The sequence below is a fragment of the Crocodylus siamensis genome, chromosome 1 (assembly GCF_052110815.1).
Source record: "Crocodylus siamensis isolate JL-2025a chromosome 1, ASM5211081v1, whole genome shotgun sequence".
In the NCBI taxonomy this organism is placed as follows: domain Eukaryota; kingdom Metazoa; phylum Chordata; order Crocodylia; family Crocodylidae; genus Crocodylus; species Crocodylus siamensis.
Genome location: NC_143395.1, coordinates 233,034,685 through 233,052,540, shown reverse-complemented (window position 1 = coordinate 233,052,540; position 17,856 = coordinate 233,034,685). Strand labels below are relative to the sequence as shown.

The following is a 17,856-nucleotide window of genomic DNA, read 5'->3' as shown; positions in this document are numbered from 1 at the left end:
TTTTTATACTGAAAGGTAATATTCTTTCTGGTTACAGGCAAATAAAGGGACTTCTATGTCTTCTGTGATCTATTAAAATTAGCACAAGATTTGTCACTTTTATCCTTAAATAAATAAACTAAAAGAATAAAAGAAAGAAACCTCAAAACCAGCAAGCCAGATATTATTGGGATCATCTCTGAAGAGATTGCTATTACTAGAAGAGACAAGGGTTTTTTGTGATATCTCTTATGGGACACCTGCATGATTGGGGAAGCAGTTAGACAGGGTTTCAGGCACAAACTGTTCTTCTTCAGCTTTCAGAGATAAGCCTGAGAATAGATTAGGAATCTACAACATAAAGAGAAAAGAAGCTAGACTAGACAATGCACACATCTACATGAGACACTTTTACTATGTGGTAAAGCATCAAAGTCTACACATGCACAGCATTTACTGTGCAGTAAATTAGTTTACTGCATGGTTGGCTAGTACCTGTAGATACAAGTATATTTAATATGCAGTAGCTACTGCACAGCAGCACACATGTAGATACCTGACCGGGAGCAAATTGCTCCCTGTCAGCCCAGGCAGTAGGGGAATAGTCTCTGCCCCAGGTAGCTGCCTGCTTCCCAGCCCTCTGCCTCAATCAGCAAAGGCTGGCAGGGGGCACTGAGGTCAGGCCAGAGTTACAGTGGGATGGGGGAGCCGCCTTGTCTCCAGGGGCAGATGCCTCCCAGCCCAATTGTCAGATAGCCGTCTACATCTAAAACAGCTGACTGGGAACAAATTGCTGCTGGTCAGCCCAGGCAGCAGGAGGTTGGGGAACTGTCCCCTGCCCTAGGGAGCTGCCTGCCTTCTAGCCCCATGCCCTAATCTGGCAGTCGGGGCACAGAGCTGGGAGGCAGCTGCCCCAGAGGCAGAACAGCTCCCTCTTCCCTCTGGAGTGCTGGCCTGACCCTGGTGGGGAGCCTGGAGCTCCCCCTGGCTGCTGTAGGGGGGACAGAGCAGGGCAGGAGTAGCCTTGCATTAAACTGCTCCCGACAGCACATGCATAGACCATGCTCCTGGGGAAAGCTTATTGTGCCTAATTTTACTGAACAGTAAGCTGTAAAGCACCTAGTGACATCTATTTCCTAAGCTTTTTAGCTTAAATTGTGTCAACTTCTGAGACGGAAGGAAGGGCAGTTTGGAACCAAAACAGCATCCAGTTTCTCCCCCAACCATACAGTTGGTCCATTAAAAACAAACAAACCTAATATCACAAAAAACTCTTGCCTCTTGTATGTTTCCTGGACTACCATGACTATAGCATTTGAACCCCACTAGCTGATTCAGGGTGATGAGGTACCCTAGGGTGCTGCTAGATCCTTTGAAAGGTGTCGTAAAGTATGAGGAGATAAGTCAGGCTCAGGCCTTTTCCTGCTTGGACTATCCCCTTGCTTCTACTGTCCAGCCCCTAGGTAAAATAAGTACTATTTCCTATAAATTTTGAAATTGGGTGCTACTTAATTCACAAGAGTTATGGAGGGCTACCTTGAGCACAGGGTGGCTCTATTCCAAAAAGAAGAGAACCACTGTTGTAGAAGGACATCTAATACTGTAGATTCTACTAAACAGTATAGATATCTATCTACTGGGAGTCTTTGAACCTGAATATTCTACAAAACCTGTAGCCATAGCAACTCTGGCTAGGACTTCAGCTTAACCCTTGCAGATTAACTCTTCAAGATCCAGTCCCTGCAGGCAAGGGTATATCTCCTCAGCAAAGTGTACAAATCACATTTTGCTTATCTATACTTGAGTCCGTATCAAAGTAGGTTAGGAATACTACCCCAAGGTCCCAGGAGGGCTTGAGCTTTTTGCTCCTGGCCTAAAGGCACAGTTATTACCCAAGTCAACTATGTGAAGGCTATCATAAATTGGTGTGCCTACCTGTGCTAGTCATACTTTCATTTTACTGGAAACAAGCACTTAGAGGCCTATACAGGGCACTCACACTTCTGGTAAGTTAATCACAGCACCCTTTGCCAAAAGGAGCACCCATAATTGTGTCCTAGTTTAAACTAGTATCCTGTCCAGTAGAGGCTACAGGGCATTTCTAGGTCAACTTATTCAGTTTGTCCTGAACAATGTAATGTTACTGTGTTCTGTTAGCAAAGTGAATCCACCCCCCCTCAGAAAAAGACACTGGAGAAATCTGTGCAAGAGGAAACAGCCAATACTACAAAAAGGATGTCAAAGGGTATGCCTGATGCTCTCACTAGGTAATACTCAAATATATTCTTATTTAAGGTTTTAAGAGTAAGAGACAGTGACCTATTTTTTGTAATCTACTCAAGTGACAGATTCAAAGCAAAAAACAAAATTCTTTTGTGTGTGGGGGGGTGGGGAAGAGGTGGTGTTGTCTATAATACATTTAAGGGCTCAGAACTAAAAAAGAATTCTTAGCAGGTTAACGCACAAAAGATGAAGATAACCAAGCAAGTTGCTATTAGCAACTTATCAAGTATAGGTTTATGTGAAGAAGAAAATACAAAGAAAAGAAATACTGGTGGTAGATAATATAATTAGCGGAACCATTTTAAGTGTGATGGATATACCAGGGCAAATGATCAAATTAAAACTTGCTTATATAAATCAAGAATTGACCCAAGTAGTTCTTCCCTACAGAATTCCATCACCTGTAGGCCGGGGGGGGGGGGGGGGGGGGGGGGGTTGTGAATGATATGTTCTAACCACAAGTCACCATCTGATGTCCTGCTTCGCAGCAGAATGGCAGCAGTGTGCAGAAGGAATAAGTATGATAAAGTAAAGTAAGAAGGTAACTGATTAAAGTGGAGGCCAGGCTTTGAAAGATCAGTTTCTCCATTTAGCTTGGCAAATGTGACTCATCTGACAGCAGGCAGACAGCAGAATGACAGAAAAATGGTATGGAAACCCCAGCAATCCCTGCACTGTGTAATAAAATAAAAACAGACACCATTTATCATAAAAAATAGATTTTAATCAAGACCCAGCACCACTACTTAATCTTAAAAATCAGAGTGATTTACAATGAATCACAAAAAATATATGCAAGATCCCACTTGAGAAACATTGCAATGAATCTATATAGCATAACAATATCACAAGAGCTCTTCATTTTTTTAAAAGCCACCAAAACAAAGATCTTTTCATATATTTTCATAAGTTAATTTAGGGAAAAGTGCCAGCTTTTTGTCTTACAAAAGGAGGAAAAAGTTTTTGCATATAACAGATTGATTACTTAGAAAAAAAGAAAAAACTACAAAACAAAAAAACACCGTGATTTCTGGGTCCGCCATTAACTAAGGAGTCCTCATTTCCATGTCCCTTGCTCTATCCTAGGCCCTAGATCAGCGATTCTCAGTTAAGATCCTGCAGCACCCTGGAGTGCCTTGAGATCCTTTCAAGGGTGCCATACAATGTTAGCGCTGTATAAACATAATTCACAAGGTAAATAGAGAGATTTCAGATAGGAATCAGTAATGTTAAAAACATCGTGCCCTGTTGTGGTCTTTGAGTCCTTTGCAACAGAAGAAGAATCGCTCCATTATTTTCACTTATTTTTGGCTACAGAAAAAAAAATGAAGAGCTGGCATTTTGTGAGGAGTTCCCCACATCTATCCAGGGGTGCACCAAGTCCAAGAAGACTGAGAACCACTGCCCTAGATAGTTATCTTCATGCTGAGCTCAAATTTATTCTAACATGACCCTTTCTTGCAGCTTTTTGTGAAAACAGATATGAAATAAAACGTTTTTTATCCTATGTTGATTGTATTCTTCACTAGGATATTTTAAAAGTACAAAAAGGGAAGTGTTCTCATTAATGTAAGCCAACTTCATGTTGATAAGTTATCACATTTCATAAAATTTTCTTCTACTTTTGGGCTGCTCAACAAGATCTCTTATAGCCTCCAAACAAACCCCTCATAAAATGAGTTCTACTACTAGGGGAAGGAACAAGGAAGTTGTTATGCCAACAGCTGCTTTATAAGGCAAGTGGATTTCCTTCATAATTCAGATTCTAGTATTAAACAGTGTTTGTTAAAGTGGTTACACTAAATCCAGAAGCCAAAACACATGGTAGGGGAAACAGAGTGAATAAGTGACTTCCAAGTAGAAGCTGAGAAAAAGTGAGGACGGATTAAATTTTTTCAGGAAAAATAAAACAACACAACCCCAAGAGTTATATGTAAAAAGACACTTTCCTAGCCATAACTTGAATCTGAAGAACAAGGACACAAACATCCCCCAACTAAATGCTGTACTAGCAACTTACCAGGAACCAGAGGATCATGTCTGGTTTGCATAAAGACAGTCAATATTACAGCAATGAGGGCTGTGTAGGTAGCAGAACAGATTACAATTGCACTGATCAATGTTCAGGGTTTTCAGAGAGTGCAGGTTCCCAGCTTGTCATTCTCTAGCTTGGTGGAAGCAGCACTCTACACATTATATATGAAAGTAACCCTGTAGAATTCAGTTGGCTAGTTTACTCTGCCTCAAAAAGGCAAAACAAAGCTAATTTTGGTTAAAATATTTTTAAATATACTACAAACACATGTGATTTAAGTAAGGCACATATAGAGCTAAGCCAATACATTAGTTTCAGATAAGCCTGCGTAGTCTGCTTGCAGATTGCAGACAGGCAAATTGTTGTATGGAACAAATAAACCAAACTACTTAAAACTGTGGATTGAGCTTGTAGAATCTGGGGAATATTAGACAATAACCAGCCCAGCTTGAATAAACATCTCTTCTGCAATAGAACATATGGTTTGAAGATTCATTTTCATGAATACCTGCCAGTAAGTCTCAGTAACAGGATCACAAGAAATGGGGATACACCCAAAGTAAGCCAATTTAAAAAAAAAAAAAAGTAGAAAGAATCCAATTTTTCATTATTGGTTCAGTTCATTATTGACTCAGTGGGAAATAGTTTCAAATAGATAGCACAGGAAAGGGCCAAAAGGTTCATTCGTATGATCATCCACAGTATTCTTCTACCTACAAGGGTAAAAATAAAAATTAAATTGAATATACTTTAAAGATTAAAGGTATTCTAAAGCATCTGGAATGTCATTCTGAAGCCTTATGTATCCCAGGCCTATGCAGCAGATTGTCTGGACATCCTGGCATTGGTAAATGCCATATACAACTCAGAAGTTCTCTTGAAAACTCCACTTCAGGACAGGCCAATGCAGATCACAAGTGATACATCAAAAAAATTAAAAATTCGCATCTCCTAAATGCAACCAAGTATCCTCATAATTCTTACCTATTGGACTAAGATACTTTCCACCCCGTATTTAATCCAAGTAGAGTAAACTGCTTCAGTGTTCATGCCAAAGGAAACTTCCTACATTAAATTATTTTTAAGTTGGAGGTACTAATAGGACACCTGCATTTGTATAACTGCAATTACCTGTTCATTCTTATAGAAAAGAACCCAAAAATGTTTCTGTATTGCAACATACAGTAAACTTCAGTAATTTGTTAAAAATTACAAATAGATGCAATCCATGCTCAATTACTTTTCAAGATATATATGAAAGTGATGGCTAGAAGAAAGGAACAATAACAACTGGGAAAGCTTGTCTGTCAGGGACTGATCAACAAAGTATGATTGTTATGACAACTTTACAGAAGGGACCAATAAATAAATAAAATCAAGTAAACTAGTTTAGGAAAGACATTAACAAACATTAAAAAAAAAAAAAAAGAAAAGAAAGAGTTAAGAGGACAGTGCATGTGCACTATATGTATGGGAACCTTTGAAACCCATATAGGAACAGTATATTATTAACAACAGCAACAAGTTAGTATTATAAGCCCTAGGGGTCATTGGCTGCTTCCACTACCTTCATCCATTCTCATCTCTGTGCCTTTGTTCTCCAGTTGTCCACATTTAATTTCCATACGTCTGATACTATATCATCAAACATCTTTGCCTTGGTCATCCAGGCAGCCTTCTCTTCTCCAGTACCACAAGGAACATTTTCTCTGGCGTCTCAACTGCCTCCATTCCTTCAGTGTAGCCCAGGCATTGTAATCGTTGTGCTAATTTTGTGTCAGGGTTGTGTCTCTGTACAATTGCCATTACTCATTACTGGTTCTTGTACCATTCTTATGTTATGGGTTCCCACTGCGCAAAGATTTTCTTTAAAAATCTGTCTTAAAACTATCTAGTAATATCCCACTTCCTTGTGGGAGAACCTAGGCTCAACTGCCAGAGGTTCTATAGGGCCCGATTAGGATTTTATAGACTTGAAGCTTAGTCTTCCTTTGGATGAGCTTAGATGACTGGAGCTTGTGCAATGCAAAGTAGGCTCTAATTCCTGCTTCCATTCTTCCTTTCTTGTACTATGATGGGGTCTAAATACATGAAGTGAGTCACTCGTTTAAAATTTGTCCTATTTATTGTTACATCAGGTTTCTGATTTATTAGGGTTCTGTTTACCAGCAGATCGTGTTTAATCGACATTCACTTGCAGTCCAACTTTCTTTGCTGTAGCTGTTAGTCAAGTATAGACTTTGTATCATTCATATTTGCACTTATGAAAGATAAATCAGCAGCATATGTCAGGACTTTATGATCTCCATTCAGTTGAACTCCCCTCATGTTATTTATGCTCCAGATCATTTGTTCCAGTGCCAGGTTGAATAAGATCAGAGACAAACCACCCTCCCGCCTCAATCCAGTTCTCATTGGGAAGGTGTCCAAATTTCTTCCACAGATGCTAATTCTGCATACAAACTTTAAAAAGAGTTCAATTTGATTTTTCTCAGAATGCTCAATTCAGCTACTAAAGCCCTCAGACTTTGTGTGTGGTATCACAGGCTTTCTGGAATATATGAACAGAATGTGTACATTTTTAATATATTCCCATTTTTTGCTCAACTACCTTAGTGAGAAGATTTGGTCTATTATCAATCTATTCTTGTGGAATTCACACTGGTCTTCTCCCATTTTTTCTGCATCAGGTAATAAGTAGTGGAGCAACACATCAGACGATACTTTATTGGTAGTTGTTAATTTGACAGTATCCCTTTAATTTTCACACTCCAGTTTGCTGCCTTTTTTAAAGACGGGATATATTAAGACTTCTCTCCAATCATCAGGTAGAATTGATGACTTCTCAATAAGAAGAATTAACATAAGTATGAATTTATTTATACAAACTTATAGGAATACTTATCTCCAATTATGACAAAAATGTTAAACAACAAACTTCAGTACTTACTAGGGTTTGACACTGTAATAATCTTCTGGGGTCACAATTTTCAAGCCACCAAAGTAGTCCAGTACCCAGATATTGGTAATGTTGAATTTGGCAAAGAACCAGTTATGATCTCGAGGCCAGCTTTCCATCTCAGGGTGTCGAGTGAATAATGCTTGTTTTGCTAAACCCGATTCTGTGTCACTCACCTAAACAGAAATCAGCAACTTATTACAAATGATCACTTCTTCAATAAGCGATAAACTACGCTCAAAGACAACTCTACTGCAATGTGCTTTTTCCAGCTGCAGCCACAAGCTGGCACTTTGTTACATTTTTATTATAAGGGACTCATGATATAGCCTGTTCACACCCAGCAGCTGGGCTTGATTTTTGGCAGCTACCAGCACTCATTAAAAATAACTATTCTGTGATGTCTACATCTGGTAATTATTCCTCCAAAATACTATAGCCACCAACCTAAAAGAGGGAAGGGACATTCTGATGACAGATTCAACTACTGGTTTTGAATATGAAGACAGGCTGCAGCCTGAACACATGCACACATATGCGCCACCTTTGAAACATTATAGATGAAGCTTTGAGACAGAAGACTAGATGATGACAAATGAGGAGAAGCAGGTATTGCTTTAGAAAAGTCCAAGAGATGGTGCTCAACTCAATTTTATTTTTCAAATAACTAAATGTTTAGGTCTTGATACAAAACAACAAACCAACAACTTTTAAGAAGCATGAGGATAGGAAGTAAATAAGGTGGCAGTACAGACATACAAATATGCTTCAGTGCAAGTTAAAAGAAGGCTAATTCCTGTAAAGCCCAGAGACTTTAAAATTCATTCTGTCAAAAGGTGCCAGATGCACTTATGATGATATGACAACCAACAGCAGTAACTACTCATTTAGACAAATGACGCTAATGTTTTTGCTGATAAATTCTGTAGCAGTTCAGTAATTTGATATATTATAATGAATCTTGGGGGGGCTGCAGCTCTTTGAAGAATGTTAGCACTTAAACTACAGAAAAACTGAATTTAAAAAAAGAGGGACTAAATTACAGCATACAACACTGGGAAACTTTTATTAAGCAGAATATGATGGATGCAGATTTAAAGCTACAGGGTACCTATACAAATATAGGGAGGATGCTCGCACACGCTGTAACTACAGCGTATCAGAGCAGGCTTGATTAACTGAGTCTGCTGAAGCATGCTAATTAATACACTCCAGCAGGCCTCCATATCTTGTGCATCAGCGTCCCTACGCTTCAAAATGACAGCAGGAGCACTTTTAACTAAAGTACATTGAATGAGCTTTAGTTAAAAGTGTTCCTGTCACCATTTTGAAGCATGGGGACACTGATGCCCAAGACACTGTGGGAGCTTTAATTAAAGTGGCTCCTGGAGCCACTCTAATTAAAAAAAAGTCTTCCCCGTTCCACTCCCCAGAGCACATGTAACAACACCTATAGTGTACAAGAAGTTTGCTGCTTTACAAATTTAAGTCTAAGCAACCAGAGGCTAGTGTGATTTTTGAACTGCACATGCAGCAGTACCAAATCAAAGAAAGCAGACAAGTAGCACATCCTTCCTATATGACTCTGACAAATTACCGTTATTTTAGATGCAATTGCATCTCTTGGGCATGTGACTTCTAGACAGATATTGAAAAACTGGAGAAAGCTCAAATAAAAAGCAAAGAGACTGGGGAAAAGGAGAACAAAGAATGACTGAGAGTTAAGCGCAGTACAAAAATTAAGAGGTTTGGAGAATGCATCAAATACTTGATGGGTTAACATACTAAGTAAACATAATTTAGAATACTGTCTAAGCAGAAATAATCATAATTGATAACAGAATTTAATTAAGGGAAAGATTTAAGCTGAATAACTAGTACAATAACAAAAGCTTCCAATGGGGCACCAAATTAAATTTAAAGCCCCTATTAAGAGAGTAAGGAACAATACCACACCAGCAGCAATATTAAATAGATAATGTATTATGTCTTTTGCATTTTGAGCAGCTATGTTGTCAGCTAAATAAAAGTTGAAAAACCTTAAATCACTCAAGTCATTTAAAGGTGTATTAGCCCCATCAGTTAACATTGCTGAAAGTTACTTTGCACTGGCAGGGGACCAACTTAGATATACTGGGCTTTACAAAGTCTAAGGAAGTAGAAACTCTTCCTCCACTTGCAGCAGTTGCCTCATGATTCCTACCAAAGACAACTCTGGAAAATTAGTTCTAGGTCCCTTCTGTGATACCAAGTATTGGTCAGAAGAGATCCTTTCATCAATCTACACAACTATGGGTTGGCCCAGGGGTGGGTAAAATGCAGCCCACAGACAATCTGGCCTGCTGAGGGATTCTGTCCAGCCTGCAGCAGGTCCCTGTCCCACCCAGCCGAGACACAGGGGGCATCCCAAGTTGTGGTGGGTACGGCTGGTCCCACCATCCCCCAGGGGCACAGCAGGCCTGGGGCAACATAGTCAGACTCACTTCCTAGCAGTGGCATGAACAGCAGCTCCTTCCAGCTACTACCACCACCAAATAAGGCCACATTGCCCAGGTACTTCGACCTGTCTGCCCCATTCCCACCACCAGGAGCAGAACCTGTACAGGCAGGACACACAGCCAGGTGACTGGAATGGAGCCACGGGCAGGGAGGGAAGCAGTGTTCAGGAGCAGGACAGGCAGGTAAGGCTGGAATCACAGGCCAGTGACAGCACAGGGCCAGGGCCAAGCCATGATCTGCTGCCCACATGGCCCTGCAATAGGTGTGGGTTCCACGGGCAGGGGCATGTGGAAAGCAAATTACAGCTCCGCCCCAGGCTCCAAACTTGCACTGTCACTCCCCCAATATCCTAGACCTGGCCCTAGACACAGCTCCCTGGCTGCCTGTGGCCCCATCTCATCCAACCTGGCCGCACACCCTGCTGCATGGATCCCGGCCAGTCTCCAGTGACAGCACAGGGCTGGGGCTGAGCCATGATCTGCTACCTGTACACCCCTGCCCACAGAACTAAAGCCTTTTGCAGAGCTTTTGGAGGGGGGGGGGGGCGGGGGGGAGGCGGCGGCTTTCAGAGGGAATCTCTGCCTGATTCTGGATGATACTCGTAAGTAAGCTATCTGAGATCTAACTAGATCTATAGCTTGCAGTAACTCAGATGCATGATCAAAGGCTACCATGCCACTGTTTGCTTTAAGGTATTCCTCTGATATTGCTCTACCCCATCCTATTACAAACCTACTCCTTATAACCAATAAAGTTCTCCTCGGTACCTAGTGTTGGAGACTTATTGGGAGAGGGTCTAGATTATGCCTTGGGGTCCCTTTAGTTTGTCAGAGACCACTATTTGTGCTTCAGACCGAGGGAAGCACCCCAAGTTCTTGCAGTGGGTCAAGTACCCCTCAAGGACTATTAGGCCTGTGTTACCCAGGGGGCACAGGGCCAAGGTAAGTCCAGATCCTGTGTGGTGGCGACGTTACCGCCAGGCTTGCAGGCGTGCTCCAGGAAAGGGGTCGGCCAGGCGTGAGGCACCCCCAGGGAGGCACTCTGAGCCTGGAAGGTTCAGTGAGGCAGGTCAGGCTCAGTGAGGCGGGTGGCTCAGCGCAGGAGTACCCACTACTGGCCTGCAAGCCCAAATAATTGCCCACCCCTGGCCTCACAGGGCTCAGTATGAATCTTTAAATCAGCCTGAATCTTTCTTGACTAGCAAGTAACATGATACTTCTGTACAGAAGTTTATACATCTCTTTACTAAAAGACCACTAACTTTATGAATAGTTAACTTATAGCTACTGACCTTTACAACAGTCCCAGCGAAGATTACGTGGGCACACAAGGGATTCTGTGGATCATACTTGTTTTTCTTGCAGTAAGGAGTCTGTGCTAAAGACACTGTTAGGGAGGCACTTGCATTCACCTGAAACACAAGTAGTAAGTTTAATTACAAAGCTATCCCAATACAAATATACAGAAATAAGTTTGCATACCTTTGAAAATAACAAGGTATTTTTCAAATTAAACTCAATGCAGTATTCAGAATTAGATGTTATCATCAGCCTTTCCCAGTAATATTATTCATCCAAAGCCACCCTAAACAAAATGACTCTGAATAAATCTGGAAGACTGTATAACTACACCACTGGTAAAACTGATCAGGCATAGTTGCAAATCTCTCACAAACTAGAACGTTCCAATTTGAAATCCCATGCATGCACAATATTCCACAAAATAAAAAAAAAAAGTTGCAGTGTACATAGCCAAGTCTATTCTGGAGAAAGGATCAATAGAACAATATGGTTAAATGATAGTTACCCAACTTCTTGCATATCAGATCAGCAGGTCAATATTACTTTCAAACAGTTACTTCCATCAAGAGACAACTATCCTTTGACAGTCAACTCCACTAAAATCTGAAGCAACTTTTAGAAACCCAGCTTGAATCCCAAGGGGGGGGGGGGGCAAGCAAGCTGAAAATAACCTCAACAATTTAAAAAAGGTACCCAGCTTCATTCACAGATGCCAGGGTTGGAAGGGACCTCAACAGATCATTGAGTTCAACCTCCTGCCCTAGGCAGGAAAGAGTGCTGGGGTCACATGACCTCAGCCTGATGCCTATCCAGCCTTTCCTTCAAGCCCCCCAAGGTAGGGGAGAGCACCACCTCCCTTGGAAGCCCATTCCAAATTCTGGCTACCCTTACTGTGAAGAAGTTCTTTCTGATGTCCAACCTAAATCTGCTCTCTGTCAGTTTGTGACCACTGTTCCTGTTACCCCAAGAGGCGCCCTGGTGAACAAAGCATCTCCAGTTCCTTGCTGAGCCCACTAATGAATTTGTAGGCGGTCACAAGATCACGTCTCAGCCTTCTCTTGTGGAAGCTGAAGAGATCCAGGTCCCTTAGTCTCCCCTCATAGGGGCTGGCATGCCAACCTTTAACCATGAGTGGCCCTCCTCTCAAGATTATCTGCATCTTTCTTAAAGTACAGTGCCCAAAACTGGATGCAGTACTCCAACTGCAGTCCGACAAGTGATGCAGAGGGGAAGTATCACCTCCTTGGTTCTATTTGTCATGCATCTGCTAATGCATAATAAAGTGCAGTTAGCTTTGCTGATGATTTTGTCTCACTGACAACGCATGTTCATCTTGGAGTCCACTATGACTCAGAGATCCCTTTCCGCTTCTGTGCTGCTGAGAGGGTCATTCCCCAGCCAATAGGTGTGCTGGATATTTTTATGCCCTAGGTGCAGCACTCTGCATTTGCCCTTGTTGAACTGCATCTTATTATGTTCTGCCCACTTTTCCAACCTGTCCAGGTCCTCCTGCAATCCAGTGTGTTCACTTCACCCCACAATTTAGTATCATCTGCAAACTTGGACAGAGTACATTTCACACCCACATCCAAATCACTGATGAAGACATTGAAGAGTACAGGTCCAAGCACCGAGCCTTGTGGGAACCCACTGCCCACATCCTTCCAGGTCGATACCGACACTCTCTCACCACTCTACTAGATGTAAGAAACTGTACCTAGCTTAAAACAGCATAAAAATGTCTGCCTCCCAGAAAGTTATAAAAACCTGACTAGAGATGATTTTAACCATGAAAAGTCATATTTATTGGCTGTCAACATGTACAAGTAAATCTTGCTATTTAGTGAAAGTAAATTCAAGAAATTTACATTAAAAAGTTTCTACAGTAGAAATCCAGGCCAGGATACCTTTTTCTTTTCTTTTCTTTTTTTTTTGCCAAAATATGATGTTTAGGGTTAGTGTCTTTAAGGACATTTTAGGGTCAATTTGAGAGCCTAACTAAATTAGTTACACCAAAGTCTTCAATATACTCTATCTGAAACTGGTTTAGTGTAAAAACTGCACTAGTACAAGCCCTACTTTACACTGGAGTGCCTTTATCTATACCAGTGCAAAAACCCCTAAGCTGAAGAGTAAAAACGTCAAGAAGGGAAACAATTCAATAGGTTTATGACAGGTGAAGTAAGAATTAAGATGTTTATCTGGAGGCCTAATTACATATTTACATTAGGTCTCAAAATGAACATAGCTCTGTCATTTTTTTTTTTACATCTAACCTAATCAAAAAGATACCATTTGTGCAAACTTTGTCTAGGTCTGAGCAAGTTTCCAGTTTTCTTAATACAGTCGAGATACTCATTTCTGACTACACCTTTATACAAGCTCATCTCTCCCTTTCCCTCACACAGCCAAGATTTCAACATGCATTTGGGAAGTTTCATTAAATAGCTCAGTAAAAGAGTGAACTGCGCACTTTGCAATACCCCACTGCATTGATGCAATTACATAGCTCTCACAGGATAAGCAACTGAATCTGCACGGTCAGCTACAAAAAAAGCTGAATCATGGTTATTTGGTGTTATCTGTTGGCAGAAGTCTCCATGTGATAGTAAACCAAAAAACTGCAAAATAAGAATATAGATAAGAAAATACAGCATTTGTTGCAAAGCTTTCTGAAGGAAAGTTTATTAGACCAGCATAATCTAATTTAATGTCAATTTGGGGAGGGAGGGGTCATAAAATACAATGCTATCTTTTAAGTTGTTGGTCTGTTGTTGTAAACTGCACTTAGCCTCTTTGGATAAGGCAGGATACAAATAATAGTAGTAGTAGTAATAATAATAATAATAAACAAACAAATAAATAAAATCCCATAAACTGAACTATTTCACCATAAAAGAACTTAACAAGAGTAGGTTCAAGATGCAAAGCATGATGTGTACTAGACATAAAATTCAAGAGGCAAATTGGCATTTACTGAATAGGAAACACAAGAACATGGGGAAAACAGTAATGCACGTCCATTTTTTCAAAAAGGAAAACTGAAATGAGGAAAAGAAAGCCACTGAATATATCATCACTAAGGGTTCCTCACTCTTGCATCTAAGGCTTCTAATAGAGTTGGATCAGACTTCTACCACTATTCAGATTTTTAATTGAGGAAACAACAGTGACTAGTGCACAAAGCTTCTCTAATTGATTCTTCCATTAGATGATGTAACTAACTGTAATTATCTTCTCAAACATCCTAGAACAGCGACTTAAGAAAGGGTGCAATCAGTACTGTAGCTAAGGCAGGGTAAATTGAGTGCTAAATTAGGGGGATGAGGTGCAACAACAAAAACGACAGTACCTGCTGCTGTACCCACACAATTGTGCTGGCAGCATGACAGCAGCCAGAAGTCTCCACTGCTTCTGTGCATCATGGCTGCCCTGGGCACCTGGCTGACTTGTAAGGAGCTAGACAGGAGAGGACTATGGACACTGGTTTGTTTCATAGATTTCATAGACATCGGGGCTGGAAGGGACCTCGAGAGATCATCGAGTCCAGCCCCCTGCCCAAAGGGCAGGAAGTCAGCTGGGGTCATAGGATCCCAGCAAGATAAGCATCCAATCTACTCTTGAAGGTGTTCAGTGTAGGTGCTTGAACCACCTCTGCGGGCAGACTCTGACTTTCAGCGTACCCAAGATTTCTCCAACATCTTTGGTTGTTGGCTTGCCTTACTGATCAAGTCTATAGAATTTAGAGTTATTAATACTCAACAACAGCCCCATCTTTCAGCTTGCTGGTCCTTTCATGGCTCATTTGATACCAAGCCTTTCCTATCTGATCTCTTTGGAAGTTCAGCAATCCACCATTTCTTTGTTCAGAGTCCCCTTTTGGCCCTTCAGCACTTACTTATTGGAGTGTTTTTAGTATGTTTGCTCCTTGACCTCTGAGGAGAGGACAGAATCTTAGTGGCTTCAAAAGACAGTCATTTTGGTGAACATGGCACACAGTCTGTTTACAGAATTTGGGGGAGGAGGAGCTTTAATGAATCCTCTGAATCCAATCCCACAAGATTCAGATGGTGTACTTGAACACATTTACAGCCCTAGTCAAATCTATATTAGTTGCCCGGCTTGCCCCAACAGAAAATGTACCACCCTTGCATGGTTCAGAAAACTGTACTAAAATCAAGCACATCTGAGTACTTTCTAAACCAAGATCTGTGACAGGGCCCTAAAACTCTCAGGATAATGAAGCAGAGAGTAATATTTCTGCTGGTGACCACAGTTAATAGCCCTCTGTGTACCCACCAACAACATGCTGATCAAAGACTTCTTCTGCATCATCATGTCACCTTTAAAATATGTGCTTGGCAGCTTTAGTATGTCCAGGTACTGTACTGCACAAAAGGCAATTTTAGCCAGCATTCAGTTCAGGAATGGGAATACTCTCCACAACTACAGAAGAAAGACTGACAGCAGTTACAGGGTGTGGAAAAATGACTCCATGCCAAAGTGCCATAGGACCCCAGGGTGCTGCAAGATCCTTTCGAAGGTGCCGCTCAGCATTAGTGCCTACACTGACTCAGGAGACAGACTAGTGGTTCTCAACCTTTTCAGATTCAACACACACCTGAAAAAAAATGCCAGCTCTTAGCTTTCTCTGTGGTATTTTGAAGTAGTCAAAACAAAAAAAAAGTAATTCTGTTGCAAATTGCTCAGAAAGACCACAGCAGACCAAAATGCTTTTAACACTGAACTGCTTGGAGGAACGCTGCATCAGTAGCTATTGAGCATGTAAAGTAATGGGACAGCTTGTGAATCAAAGCTTTCTAGGCCCTAAATGCTGGAGGCTGCAAGTGAGAAAGGAACAATGGAAAAAAACCCTGGTCGTACCCAGATCACTCCTCGTTCCAGCATCTGTTGCCTGCCACCTCATGACACAGGCTTAGATGTTACTGTTGACGAATCATGGGCTGTTACCCACCAAGAACTATAAGGTTCCCTTAGAAAGGGAGGCCACTGAGACAGTAACAACTAATCTCGAGACAAAAAATACAATACAGGGACAGGAGAGATGGTTAAAAGGTACAGAACAAGTATGGCAAAGGGGGAACCCCAAACAGAGCACACGGGCCAGTCCCCACTGGCCCTCGTATGAGTGCCAAGGAACCAGGGGATACTGCCCAGTGGAACTCCACCCAGAGACGTGAACAGGCAAGGCACAGGAAGACAGCCCTGTAGTCCCCGTGCAAGGTGGACCTACAACCTGACCCAGTAACCACTGTTGCCAGGTATACGATATTTATCGTATTGGTACAGTAACTTCAACCCTTATGGTACATTTACAATGTATGATCAATACTAGTATAACTTTTGAGGCAGCTAACTGATGAAGCATATGCAAAACCCAAGTTACTCTCAAGGAACCTTAACCGACTTTTGGGTTCACTCTCAGCACTTCCTTAGGACTCCTTGCCTCAAAATAAAGAAATGCATCAACTTTGATATCCCAGCTCTCATTCACTCACTGGCAACTTGCAATCAGCAATATAAAGTGAATTACCTGGCTTTTCCATATGCTGCATCAATTAGCTGCCTCAAAAATTAGTGTACATTTACTTTCATCATACAAGGCTTGAAATTAGTGTACAAATACAATAAATACCCTACACCTGGAAACACTGGTTACTGGGTCAGGCTCCAGAGCCCAGGGACCACAGGACTGTCTTCCTGTCCCTTGCCTATTATTATTTGCATACTTATTTTCATATTCTTTCAGAGTATGATAGTTTTTCAGCAAATACAACCATTTTAAGCTTCCAATACTATAATTTCATATTTAAGCCCTGGCAACGCTGCCAATAACCGGCAGGTCTTATGCCTAAATTAACAGGTAGTGTGCGATTCCCCTCCCGAGGGAAGCTCTCCTCACTCGAAGTCTGGCAAAGCAGGCACTTCAGGTCACGCTGCCCAGTCCCACAGCTCCTGGAGCAGCACAGCAAGCCACAGCTATTTTGACGGGGCAGATTCCTACGTGACCTCAAAGGCCTAACTCGGCCGTTCGTGGTCTGAAGCCATACGTGACATCTCCGGGGCCGCCTCATGTGTCACGGCGCGGCGCTCACCTGCAGGTCGCGCACGGACACCTCAAGGTCGGTGAGGTAGAGGTAGGGCACGCCGCTACCCCGGCCCGGCCCTGCCGGCCCGTCGCTGAGGGAGAAGACATTGGCGAAGGGCCGGCCCCGCAGTTCGTCCTGCGCCGACAGCGTGGCCAGCGCGCCCCAATCGCAGGCGTGCAGCACGTAGCGGGCCATGCGGGCCGCCTCTTTAGGCGGCGGCGGCGACAGGACGGCCCCGGCTTGCGCCGCCAGCAGCGCCCACAGCACCAACGGCCACATCCTGCGGCCCCAACAGCCACCTACCAACAGTCGCGAGCCCCCGAGCACCGCATTAGTAGTCGCGGGGCGGAGGTAACTGTGCGGCCTCACGTGGTGGCCAATGAGCGCTCGCTGGAGGAGAGGCGGCATGGGAGAGTGCCCAGCTCCCAGCCAACCGGTGCCTGCCTGATTCCCGGTTTCCACCAATGAGAGCCGACGGGGGGCGGAGCCAACCGGCCCAGCCGGTATGTGAGGGCGTGGGGAGGACAGTCGGCGCCTGTAAACAAGCGGCTTTTGGAGCGCGCGGGGAAAGGGGGCGGAGCTAACCAAGCGCCACGGGGGGGGGGGGGGGGGGGAAAAGAGGCTGCCTGTATTCTCCACCAATAGGAGCTAGCGGGAGGCAGGGCGACATTGTTTGGGCTGGGCACGCGG

The 17,856-nt window shown here is 42.6% G+C and overlaps 1 protein-coding gene across 2 annotated transcripts; it reads right to left on the bottom strand.

Annotated features, from left to right (window-relative positions):
* Positions 1 to 2,964: 2,964 nt before the first annotated feature.
* Positions 2,965 to 17,540, bottom strand: CREG1 (cellular repressor of E1A stimulated genes 1). Of its 2 annotated transcripts, XM_090059069.1 has the most exons (4): positions 17,173 to 17,533; positions 11,047 to 11,166; positions 7,248 to 7,432; positions 2,965 to 5,010 (listed from the first exon to the last, which is right to left on the bottom strand). In XM_090059069.1, coding segments are annotated over exons 1-4 (579 nt in total). In that variant the 5' UTR covers positions 17,446 to 17,533; the 3' UTR covers positions 2,965 to 5,009. The 2 variants fall into 2 exon arrangements, with proteins under 2 accessions (XP_089915195.1, XP_089915203.1); XM_090059077.1 differs by lacking the exon at positions 2,965 to 5,010 and having other exon boundaries at positions 7,247 to 7,432; positions 17,173 to 17,540.
* Positions 17,541 to 17,856: the final 316 nt, after the last annotated feature.